Source organism: Mesoplodon mirus, assembly GCF_964341445.2.
Source record: "Mesoplodon mirus genome assembly, chromosome: 16".
NCBI lineage: Eukaryota > Metazoa > Chordata > Mammalia > Artiodactyla > Ziphiidae > Mesoplodon > Mesoplodon mirus.
In genome coordinates, this window is record NC_138992.1 from 568,001 (window position 1) to 578,953 (window position 10,953).

The 10,953-nt window shown below is 66.5% G+C and overlaps 1 protein-coding gene across 1 annotated transcript; it reads left to right on the top strand.

Annotated features, from left to right (window-relative positions):
* The first annotated feature begins 723 nt into the window (after nt 1-723).
* On the top strand, nt 724-10,200 carry DGAT1 (diacylglycerol O-acyltransferase 1). Its single transcript, XM_082601569.1, has 17 exons — nt 724-1,005; nt 5,167-5,254; nt 7,367-7,407; nt 7,500-7,585; nt 7,668-7,720; nt 7,945-8,050; nt 8,196-8,309; nt 8,413-8,487; nt 8,570-8,673; nt 8,761-8,799; nt 8,902-8,943; nt 9,018-9,062; nt 9,139-9,251; nt 9,336-9,401; nt 9,491-9,578; nt 9,664-9,726; nt 9,820-10,200. The coding sequence occupies exons 1-17, from the start codon at nt 812-814 to the stop codon at nt 9,973-9,975; spliced, it is 1,473 nt and encodes a 490-aa protein (XP_082457695.1). The 5' UTR covers nt 724-811; the 3' UTR covers nt 9,976-10,200.
* Nucleotides 10,201-10,953: the final 753 nt, after the last annotated feature.

Sequence of the window (10,953 nt, forward strand, 5' to 3'; positions counted from 1 at the left end):
AACTGGCCCGGGTGCGAAACGCGGGAAGCTCTGCAAGTCTGCGGACGAGGGCAGAAGGGGGCCGGGTGGAGAGGCGGGCCGGGCGTGCCCATTGTGGGGGCGAGGGCAGCACCCTTGCCCTTCCCCGTCCTGGGCCTGCAGCGGAGAGGTGCTGCCCTGGGAGTAGGTGGGCCAGGCGGAGGTACCCGGGACGCGGGGCCTGGGGCCTTTCTCTCGCTCCATCCTTTGGCCTGGAGCTTGTCTGAACAACCTAAGCGGAGGAAAAGCGGGGGCCTACGGTAGTAACTAGAGGGCTCGCGGAGCATCAACGCCCTAGGTGTCTCTCTGACAGTAACGCACGAGGCATTTCATAAATAACCTACATCCCCACACCCCGCGCCTGGGCTGAGGCATGACGAAACCCTGTGTTTAAAGAGAGGGACAAGGGTCAGGCAGCAGTCAAGAGGGGCTTCCAGCTGCCAGGAAGCCGCGCGTTTTCCGCCGAGGCCCTCGGGGAAGCAGCGTCCGCCCCTGGCTGCGCGCCAGCCTCCGCGCTCTGGCTCGCGCCATGAGACTACAACTCCCAGCATGCCCCGCGCGCCACAAATGGACGCGCGCCGCGGCCACGGGCCAGTTAGCACCTCCGGGAGCGACGCTGCCGCGGGCTCAGGGAGGACCCGGCGGGTGCGCGCTGATTGGCGGCGCGGGCTACGGCGGCCGACAGGGGGCGGTGGCGGCCTCTGGCCGTGGGTCCGGAGGCGGGGCCTCGGGCCTCGGGCGCTGCGAGCGCGGTGGACCACGACTCCGCCGCAGCTGGGTGCGGGCTGAGGCCATGGGCGATCGCAGCGGCGCGAGCGGCTCCCGGCGCCGGAGGACGGGGTCGCGGCCCTCGAGCCAGGGCGGCAGCGGGCCCGCGGCGGCGGCGGAAGAGGAGGTACGGGACGTGGGCGCCGCGGGGGACGCGCCTGCCCCGGAGAAGGACAAGGACGGAGACGTCGACGTGGGCAGCGACCAGTGGGATTTGAGGTAGCGGTGCGCCTGACCCATAACCTTTGACCCCGACCCGGGGCCTGCGCGACCCTCGTTGTTCCGCCAGGCGTGTCCGCTGCAGCTCGGATTCCGAGCCCGAGAGACTGGCGCTTGGGCTCCGAGTCCGAGAGCCTGGCTTCCGGACTTTGCGTGGACAGGTGTGCCCCTTGGGCCTCCGCGGGGAAACTTAGGGGGAGGTTAGGGGTGGAGGGTCGCCTGACAAGGTCACACAGGTGGGGGCGCCGAGGGGAGCCGGCAACGGCCCAGCTTCCAGACGCCCCTCCCTCTGCACATCTTTAGGTGGGTCCTGAGGCTCTTTCCCAGGGTGAGCCCAGAGGTGGGCTGGTTCCAGCCACCCATACTATCCTCTTCCTGGAAGGAGATGGATGGCGTCTGGCGGTGTGTGATGAAGGGGGCCCCTCAGGGCTGTGAGGGGTGCCTTGTGGGTAGATAAGGCTCCCAGAGGAGGGTGGGCTGGCTGGGGAGTGGGCCAGCAGGAGCTTGGGACTGCCTGAGGAAAGGGGCAGGGGGCAGTGCGAGAGGGTTTCTCTTTCCTTGCAGACCCTCCCAAGAATGGTCTTCACAAAGGTTCCTCATCCTTTACCCAGTGATTGACTGGCCTGGGGTCCTGCTTGTATTACCAGCACAGACGCCTGCCCTAGGGTCAGAGATGGGTCCCGTATTGGGACTCTCACCCTTGGCTGGGGTACAGGAGAGGGGTTTGAAGTGGGCGCATCCACAGGTGGTCTCCCTGCTTAGCCGAAGGACTGATGGGCAGGGGGTGGGGAGCAAGCCGTGGCTGATGGAGAGGACCTGGCCCACCTGGGCATTGGCTAAGTCCTGCAGCTGGCTCCAGCCGATCCCTCTGCCATCCTCCACGCCCCCTCCCCCCACCGTAGCCTTCATCCTGGCCAAGGGGCCCTCGGGGACTCTGGCTTTGGAAGCAGCTCCAGAGCTAGAGATTATCAAGGAGGAAGTGGGCAACCTGTCAGTGGGTTGGCAAGGATTTGCCCTCTCATTAAAGAAGGACCGAGGCTTTCTTCACTGGGTACTGTGGGGAGGGGATGGGCAAGGGCAGCTGTGGTGCAGGCACTGTCCTTGCCCTTGGGGTGCACACGGTTCACCTGGGAGATAAGATAGTCTCAGCACTGAGCAGTGTGAGCAAAGGTCTGGCGCAGAGTCCATGACGGCACCATGGGGAGGAGGGCGGCCCTATGAGGGGTGCTGGCTTCCTGTGGGCCTGAGGGAGGGTGCCGAGGATAGGAGTGTCCTAGGGTCCCCTCTGCCAACTCCCCACATTATCCTCTCCAGGAGGCAGGGGCGTGGCTGGCTCCATCTCCCTCTGGAGGGGGTGGGATTTGGGGTCATTTTGTATGAGATGGGGGGGGTGCCAGCTTTGGGCCAAGCTGTCACCCTGGGTGGGCAGTCACTTTGCTGCTCTACGCAGGCCAGGTGGCCAGAAGCCTCCCCTGTACTCCTGCTAGTTGGGCTGAGTGAGCAGGAGCCCTGACTGCCCACCCTCAAGGTCTGGACCCTTGGGAAGAGGAGCAGGAGGTGGCAGGGACGGGCCACAGCAGTCCCCTCTGGTCTGCAGGACACACAGCCTATGTGTGCTTGTCCCTCATGCCAGACGCCGCAGGGGTCGTGTCTCCTGGGGCAGAACCAGGCCTTGCTGTGTCTGCCCTCCTGGCATCTGGCCTCTGCCCCCGCCTCTCCCCCCTGCTTGTTCCTCCCCCTTCCTCCTCCCTCCCCTCCCAACACTTCCTGCTCACCTTGGCCTGGCAGGCTCGGTCAGGCTCTGGGTGGGGCCGGAAGGAGGGCCGCCCCTTTAGCCCTGCCTGTCAGCTCATTCCTTTCAGGTGCACCACACTCCCCTGTGCGCCCTCCAGTCCTTGGTTCATGGGCCCTCCAGGCAGGGCCTTCTTGTCGTGGGGCTCTCCCAGGGGTTTGTCTCTGGGGTGTCCTCTGTTTCTCCCTCTCTAGCAGGGACTGAGGACACGGGGAGCCCACCCAACTGGAGGAAGTGCCAAGGGGGTGGCAGCTGGGAGGCGAGCTGGCACCCTGCCCCCTCCTTGTCCTAACTGGCCCTGGAGCTGGACCGTGTGGTCCTGTGTGTGTGGTCCACACTTGGGTCTGTGCCTCTGGGCAGGCTTTGAACCTCGGTGAGAGCCTCAGTTTCCCCGTGTGCCCGCCTCCCAGTGCTGGTGTGAGGTGGTGAAAGAGGTGATACCTGTGATGAGTTAGAATGGCCCTGCTGGCTGGGTGGGACTTGGGAGCAGGTGGGCGGGCCGCTGGAGGGCACAGAGGCGTGGGCAGCGCCTGCAGTAGGGGAGAGGGTGACAGAGCTCTGGGCAAGGCGGCCAGGCCCCGCGTCCATGCCAACCATGCCTGGTGCCCTCTGGTCCACTGCAGCTGACTGCATCGGCAAGGCTGGACCTCTTCGGGGATTGGTGGGTAGTGGGCTTCCTTCCCTGGGTCGGGCTCTCCGACCTCTTGGGGCACAGAGCTGCCTGGGTTGGGGATGGTCAGAAGGCCGGTGGAGGGACCTGAGGGGCGGGTGTGGGTGGCTTGGGGAAGGCCTTAGGAGCCGGACAGCAGCGATCTGGAAGAGCTTTTGTAATGTTATTTGTTGTCAGGTTTGGAAAACGCCACCCTTCCCCCACCCCCATGTTCATCTTGGAGATTGCTGCACATGAAGTCAGTGTGGTCTTCTCAATGGCCCAAAGCGGGCAGGGGTCACGCTGTTGTGAAACAGTCCCCTGGGCGTGTCGAGCTGGGCGTGGACACGCAGATGGCGGTTGGCAGGTTTTGGCATGAGGTGGCTTCGGGACGCTTCCAGTAAAAGCAAATTAGCCTGAATTTGGGGGAGGGTTCTGGGCAAGCCCGTCCAGTGGAGAGGCCCAGAGACTGTCCTCTCTGGGGAGCTGGGCCTTGGAGCTCTGCTTGCCTCTCCGAAAGGCACGTGCAGAAACTCAGGAAGAAGAGGGCCTGGGGTGGAGCTCACAGCCCCACTGCGCGTGGTCCAGGATGGCGCTCGAGGGCAGGTGCAAGGAGGCCAGGCCTGTGACTGGGAGAGGCGGGTGGGCCAGCTGTGGGCAGACCTCGGTCTGGGAAGGCAGAGGTCAGACCATCAGCACTGCCCTGGCTGAAGATGCTGAGTGGCGTCGCGTCCTCCCTGGCCCTCCATCTCCTGGGTGCGGCCCTCTGAATGCTGACCCCAGCCGTAGCCAGGCCCGCCACAGAGGCAGGGCCACCCCCGGAGGCCTCTCTTCTCCTGTGCCCCAGCTGTGTCTACGGGAGGGAAGGGGAGGCCCTGGCTTCACCTCTTACAAAACCGGACGCCTTGCTCAATGCCGTGGACGGCCTCCTGGTGGCAGGGCACTTGGGGGAGGCGGGCCTGCAGCCAAGGACCGGCACCAGGTCTGAGCCTTGCCCCGCCGTGCTGTGGCCCCTCCACCTCTGCCTCGCCCTGAGGATCAGGCAGGGACGTGAGGGTCTGTGTCTGTGTCCCCCAACCCCGGAACTGGGTGGGAGCGCTCATGGGCGGGGGGCACCGAAAGTGCCTCTGCTGGCTTCTACCGTAGACCCCCTGCCATCAGGCGCCCAGCGCCTGGGTGCCGGTGCCCGCTGGGACCTGCGTGGGCCAAATGGAGGGAGGAGGCGGTTGGACTGGGGCCCTTGGCTCACTGGGTGGTGGGCTGGGCCGACTGCAAAGGCAGATTCGCCCCCCCATCTGTCCAGCATTGCCAGATGGGCCCCCGGACCCCTGGGGTGGCCTCTTCCTGTGGGCCCATCACCTCTCCTTAGCCAGCGAGTGTGGCGGCAGCCAGAGGCATCTGCGGAGGGAGGTGGGCTCCCAGCCTGGGGCACTCCGGCCCAGCGTAGCCAGCTCCTGTCTGTGGCGTGCCCCCGCCCACCTGCAGCGTGGAGCGGCAGGCCTCTGGGTGTTCCTGAGAGCTTGGCATGGCCTGGCCCCTCTCTGGTGATAGATGGGGAGTAGAATGTGTGGGCAGATGGGCGTGAGCTGCCCAGAGTGAGGGGCTGGGCCTGGCCAGGTTCCCAGGTGTCTGCCAGGGCTGGGAGGCGTGGGCCTGCTTTTGGCCTTGCCTGCGGTTCTCACTGCCTGGGGCTCTGCGGGTGCCCACTCCTGCTTTCCAGGTGCCACCGCCTGCAGGATTCTCTGTTCAGCTCTGACAGTGGCTTCAACAACTACCGTGGCATCCTGAATTGGTGTGTGGTGATGCTGGTAAGTAGGGTGGCGTCTTGGAGCAGGTGTACCTGTGGCCAGGTGGGGCACGGGCTCTGCCCCCTGGGGCGGGTGGCCAGAGCTTTTACGGCTGGGCCGAGTGCAGAGGGATCGCGGTGGCGGTCCCTGCAGCGGCTGTATACTGGGCTCCCGGAGGGCACACACTCCACCCTTGTCCCTGTGGAATCCCAGGAGACGCCTGCAGGGCTAGCGTGGGAGCCTTTGTGCCGTGGGCTGTATCCGAGGGGCACTGGGGTCTCCTGAGGGGCTTCTCTGGCTTGGCGTGGGGGCAGGAAGTAGATGGGCTGGTGGGCCTTGGGGCTGTGGAAGGGGCGCTGTGGGCGCAGGGCCTCCTGGCAGCACGTGGGAGTGGTCCTGGGGGCCGTGAGGAGTTGCCTCTTCTGTTCCAAATGGCCCTCGTGGGCGTGGAGCCCCCGGGCAGGCCCGGACTTGGGGGAGCAGCGGTGAGAATACGGCTCCTTGGCTCAGCCCTGCAGCCCCGGGCCCCCCTCCCTCAGTCTCAGGCGGGTGAGAGCGAGGAGCCCCGCGCCTGCCTCGCTCTGCGGCCTGGTCGAGGCCACTGCTTCAGGGGCCCTGCTCCCCCGGCATTTGGCGGGGCTGGGCCAGCAGCTCTGGCCCACAGGCGGCTAGCGTCCAGCGCTCCAGGGTACAGCCTTCGGGCGAGGCAGGGGACAGGGGCCTCTCTGGGCCCTGCCCCCGCCACTCAGGGCTGATGTGGCGCGACGCCCTTGACCCTCCACCCCACGTGTCTGCCTGTCTTGGGTGTGGCTCCCGCGGCTGCCCGTGTACAAGGCGCTCCCGCACCTTCCCTGTCTGTGGCCCCAGGAGGCTCCCTGGGGAGCTGTGGGGCACCATGCGGCCCGGTGGGTGAGAGGCTGGCTGGGCAAGGGGAGAGCGGGCCGTAGGCCAGCCCAGACCCAGGAGATGATGTGTCCCTGGTCTCTGGAGGCCACTGCCGGCCGAGGCTGGGTTTGTGAAGAGCGGGTCGTGCGGGGCAGGCCCTCAGCTGCCTGGGCGGCACTGTCTGCTCTCCTGCAGCCCCTGGCCCTTTGCTGCCGCCCCAAAGCCTCCCCCCTGCTTCTGGTACCTCTGCCACACCCTTCCTGTAGGAGACGCGCATCCCGCGCTGCGTTCCCTCTGCAGCCTGGGCCTCCAGTGCTGCCTGTTTGCAGCTCTGAGCTCTCAGGACAGGCCACCACCAGGTTGGGTGACATTGTAGGACCGCATGTGTCCTGGTAAGCTGGCTGGTCAGGCGTTTGACTGGGAGAGGGTGTGGCAGGTGGCTCCTGCATCTCTGAGCTTGTCACCTCCTCGTGAAACTAGCCAGGTAAGGGACCCCACCAGTGTCCCCTGGAGAAGCATCACTTTTCTGCAGAACCTTCCGTAACCTGCACGGGGCCTGTGCCTTGTGGGGTGGGCGAGCAGGTCCCTGTCCCTGCAGAGGAAAGCCAGGCACCCAGCCACCGGCCAAGGCAAGAGCTTGTTGTGATGGGGGCTCCATCCTCGGCTGCTGGTGCTGCAGGAGTGGCCGAGGCGGGCAGGGGCGTGAGTTACAGTGTGGCGCTCCAGGCCCAGCTTCCCCCAGCCCCTCAGGACTCTGGCCCACTTCTTCCCACCACCCCACACAGGGCGTGGGCACTCCCGGTGCAGCGCCTGCCACACAGACAGGCTCTGCGAGGACTGGCCTGACTGGCAGGGCCGTGCCCTGGGCGTGGGTGGCAGCTCCATCTGGCAGGCTTGGACTTTGGGACTGTTGCTGTGGCCTTGGGGCCCTCACCAGCTCAGTGGGACGGACGCGGGCTGCTGGGCGGCGGGGGTCTCTTTCTGCTGCTGAAGACACAGGCATCTGGGAAGTGCCTGGTGTCGGGGTCGGCTCCTTATCGGCGGGCCGGGGGCAGTGCTGAGGGGCTTCCCATCCCTGCACTGGTGCCCGCGGGGTGGGTTGCGAGTCTCGGAGCTTGGTGTGAGGTCAGACAGGGCTGGGCCTGCAGGATGGAGGCTGCTGCTCGGACCCACGGGTGCCAGGAGGAGCTGGGGTGGGTGTTCCGGGGCCAGAGGTGACAGGGTCGTGTCCCTCTCTCTCTCTTGCAGGTCTTGAGCAATGCACGGTTATTTTTAGAGAACCTCATCAAGTGAGTGGGCCCTGGCCCTGCCCCACCCACTGCCAGCTCAGGCCCCGCCCTTCCCCCACTCAGACCCTCATACCCCACCTGCCCATCTGCAGGTACGGCATCCTGGTGGATCCCATCCAGGTGGTGTCTTTGTTTCTGAAGGACCCCTACAGCTGGCCCGCTCTGTGCCTGGTTATTGGTGAGCTGAGTGCCCAGGAGGCCTCGGGTGGGGACAGGGCTGACTCGGGCCTGAACCTGCCCTGTGGCACTTCTGTTCTCAGTGGCCAACGTCTTTGCCGTGGCTGCGTTCCAGGTGGAGAAGCGCCTGGCTGTGGTAAGCAGCGCCCTCACGCCCCCCTCGCCCTGCCCGGAGGTCTGCGCCTCACCAGCCAAACTCAGGGCAGGCCAGCAGCGCGTCCCACTGTTTCATTCAGGGTTTGGGGCTGTGTGTGGCTTTCCCGGGAGGGGCTGCACCTCGGGCCTGGCAGCCACGCCCTAGGGAGACCCTCTGGCCGGGGAGTGGGGGCCCCAGCTGAGCGCTGTGCTCCCCCCACCCAGGGCGCCCTGACGGAGCGCGCAGGGCTGCTGCTGCACGCGGTCAACCTGGCCGCCGCTCTCTGCTTCCCGGCGGCCGTGGCCTTCCTGCTTCCATCCATCACTCCAGGTGGGCCGCCCGTCTCACCCCCGTCCCAACCTGTCTCTGGGGCCTGTAGGAGAGACCTAGGCGAGCCACAGGGGCTGCCCCCGTGGCCGTGGCTCTCCTGTGGGCAGGGTGGGAGGTGCGTGGCCTGAGCTCGCCTCTCCCGCAGTGGGCTCCGTGCTGGCTCTGATGGTGTACACCATCCTGTTCCTCAAGCTGTTCTCCTATCGGGACGTCAACCTGTGGTGCCGAGAACGCAGGGCTAGGGCCAAGGCCAAGGCTGGTGAGGGGCCGCCTGGGGTTGGGGCCACCCGGGGCTGCCACCTGCTGCGTGGCTGGGCCCGGGCAGCATCGCAGCCTCACCCCGCCCTGCCCCTTGCTCGTAGCTGCTGCGGGTAAGAAGGCCAACGGGGGAGCTGCCCAGTGCACCGTGAGCTACCCTGACAACCTGACCTACCGCGGTGAGAACACTGCCAGGGCCTGGGAGAGGGGGGCTGCTGGGGGCCGGGGCCTCGGCCTGCTAACCCCACCCTCCCGTTGCAGATTTATACTACTTCCTCTTTGCCCCCACCCTGTGTTACGAGCTCAACTTCCCCCGCTCCACCCGCATCCGAAAGCGTTTCCTGCTGCGGCGGCTCCTTGAGATGGTGAGGCTGGAGGCTAGGGGCCTCGCGGGCTGCGGGGCCACGGGGCACTGGGGGACTCAGACCGCTGTTCTCTGCTTCCTCCTCCAGCTGTTCCTCACGCAGCTCATGGTGGGGCTGATTCAGCAGGTACGCGGACTGGGCTGGGGGCTGTGCTGTGCGGGGTGGGGGGAGTTGCTGGAGGAGGGTAGCTCGGGCGGCCAGAGCGCTGACCCCCTGCCCTCTTTGCAGTGGATGGTCCCCACCATCCAGAACTCCATGAAGCCCTTCAAGGTAAGCAGGCAGGCCCTCGCGGGGTGGGGTCTGAGGGCGGGACCGAGGGAGCCAGATGCACCCTGTCTCTGCAGGACATGGACTACTCCCGCATCATCGAGCGCCTCCTGAAGCTGGCGGTGAGCAGCCTGGTGGGTGGGGGCACGTGGGCGGCGGGGGGTGGTGTTCTGGAACCTGGCACACGCCTTCCCGCAGGTCCCCAACCACCTCATCTGGCTCATCTTCTTCTACTGGCTGTTCCACTCCTGCCTGAACGCCGTGGCCGAGCTCATGCACTTCGGAGACCGGGAGTTCTATCGGGACTGGTGGTGGGTGGCCTTGGGTGTGGGGCCAGGGGCTGGCGGGGGAGGGCCATGGTGCAGCCCGGTCACCCGCCGTCTCCCAACCCCCAGGAACTCTGAGTCCGTCACCTACTTCTGGCAGAACTGGAACATCCCCGTACACAAGTGGTGCCTAAGGTGGGTGTGGGCGCTGCAGCCGGCGGGCGGGCGGGCGGGCGGGCGGCACATGGCCTGGGCACCCGCCCCACGGCCTCTCCCTTCTGCAGACACTTCTACAAGCCCATGCTCCGGAGGGGCAGCAGCAAGTGGGCAGCCAGGACGGGGGTGTTCCTGGCCTCGGCCTTCTTCCACGAGGTCAGTGCCCTGTGGGTGTGTCCTGCCCCACCTCGGGCGGGGGTAGCCGAGGGGTAAAAGCTGACGCCCCTCTCCCCCCACCCAGTATCTGGTGAGCATCCCTCTGCGCATGTTCCGCCTCTGGGCCTTCACGGGAATGATGGCTCAGGTGAGTCCCCCATGTGGCCTGGCATCCTCCCCGCGCCCGGGAGCCAGCCCCGTGGTCGCCGAGGCCTGCTAACTGGGCTCCCCCCGTCCTCAGATCCCACTGGCCTGGATAGTGGGCCGCTTCTTCCGTGGCAACTACGGCAACGCGGCCGTGTGGCTGACGCTCATCATCGGGCAGCCGGTGGCGGTGCTCATGTACGTCCACGACTATTACGTGCTCCACTACGAGGCCCGGACGGCCGGGGCCTGAGCCGCTCCGGGCCCGCCCGCCTTGTCTCGCTGCCCGTGGCTGGAGCCGGCCCCCCACTGTGTGCTGGGGAGAGGCTGGCTGGTCGATGCTGCCTGTGCCCCTATGGGGCACCCTCCTGCCCCTCAGGGATGGCAGACTGGGCCCGTGGGAGGTGCCTGCACTCTGGGAGCCGTGCCGATCCCGCCCAGGCATCTGAATGTGTCAATAAAGTGCTGTCCACAGTGAGCCCCCTCAGCCTCCAGAGCACGGGGCTGCTGGGAGTGGTGGCCGTCCCAGTCCCGCGGGGGCGACCTCCCTTGGGCTGGACCATGGGAGGGGGATCTGGGTCCCTTCGGCATCCCAGGGCCTGGAGCAGCTGCCCGGCTGTGGCTGGGCTGGAGGGGCGGGAGGGGGCGCGTGGTGCAGGACGCAACCTCCCTGCATCCCAAGACTTCCTGTCCTGCAAGGTGGGGCCTCAGAACTCCCAGGCCCCGTGTGCCTGAGGGCTGCCCAGAAGTGGACTTCAGCTTGGGGTGGGGCCAGAGACCGAGAATCAGGACTGACTCGAGGGGCTAATAGTCTCCAAGGCAATACTGCAGAGGACACAAGCCAAGTCCACAGGCCCCTGGGGAGGGGCAGCCACATGTTGGGGTGCTCACCTGGGGTGGGCTCTAGGCCTCTGGGATGAGGCAGGTGGCCTGACCCAACCCTCATCCAGGGCCTCCCTGATACTGCTGGCTTGAGGCCTCCCCAGTCCCTTCCCAGCCCTGCCCTGTTTTCTTGGCACTGACTGGGCTGGATGGTCCACTCGATACATCCTGAGTGTGGCCCTCGGGCTCCCAGAGCTTGCCACTCAGAGCTTGCCAGGGAGGTTGCCAGGGAGGTGGGGGCAGCCCCGGGCTCCTGTTCCCACCTCTGGTGGAACCCCGAAGCTGTGCTGGGTCGGGTGTGCCCTGACGTACAGCCACAGTCCAACAAGGTGGGTGTCTGAGGAGGTGA

Bases quoted from the DNA above. Each gene is read 5' to 3' on its own strand.
- DGAT1 (XM_082601569.1), top strand. From the start codon at position 812: ATGGGCGATCGCAGCGGCGCGAGCGGCTCCCGGCGCCGGAGGACGGGG. The intron at 8,310-8,412 runs GTGAGGGGCCGC...CCTTGCTCGTAG, and splicing joins TAGGGCCAAGGCCAAGGCTG to CTGCTGCGGGTAAGAAGGCC. The intron at 9,579-9,663 runs GTCAGTGCCCTG...CCCCCCACCCAG, and splicing joins CCTCGGCCTTCTTCCACGAG to TATCTGGTGAGCATCCCTCT.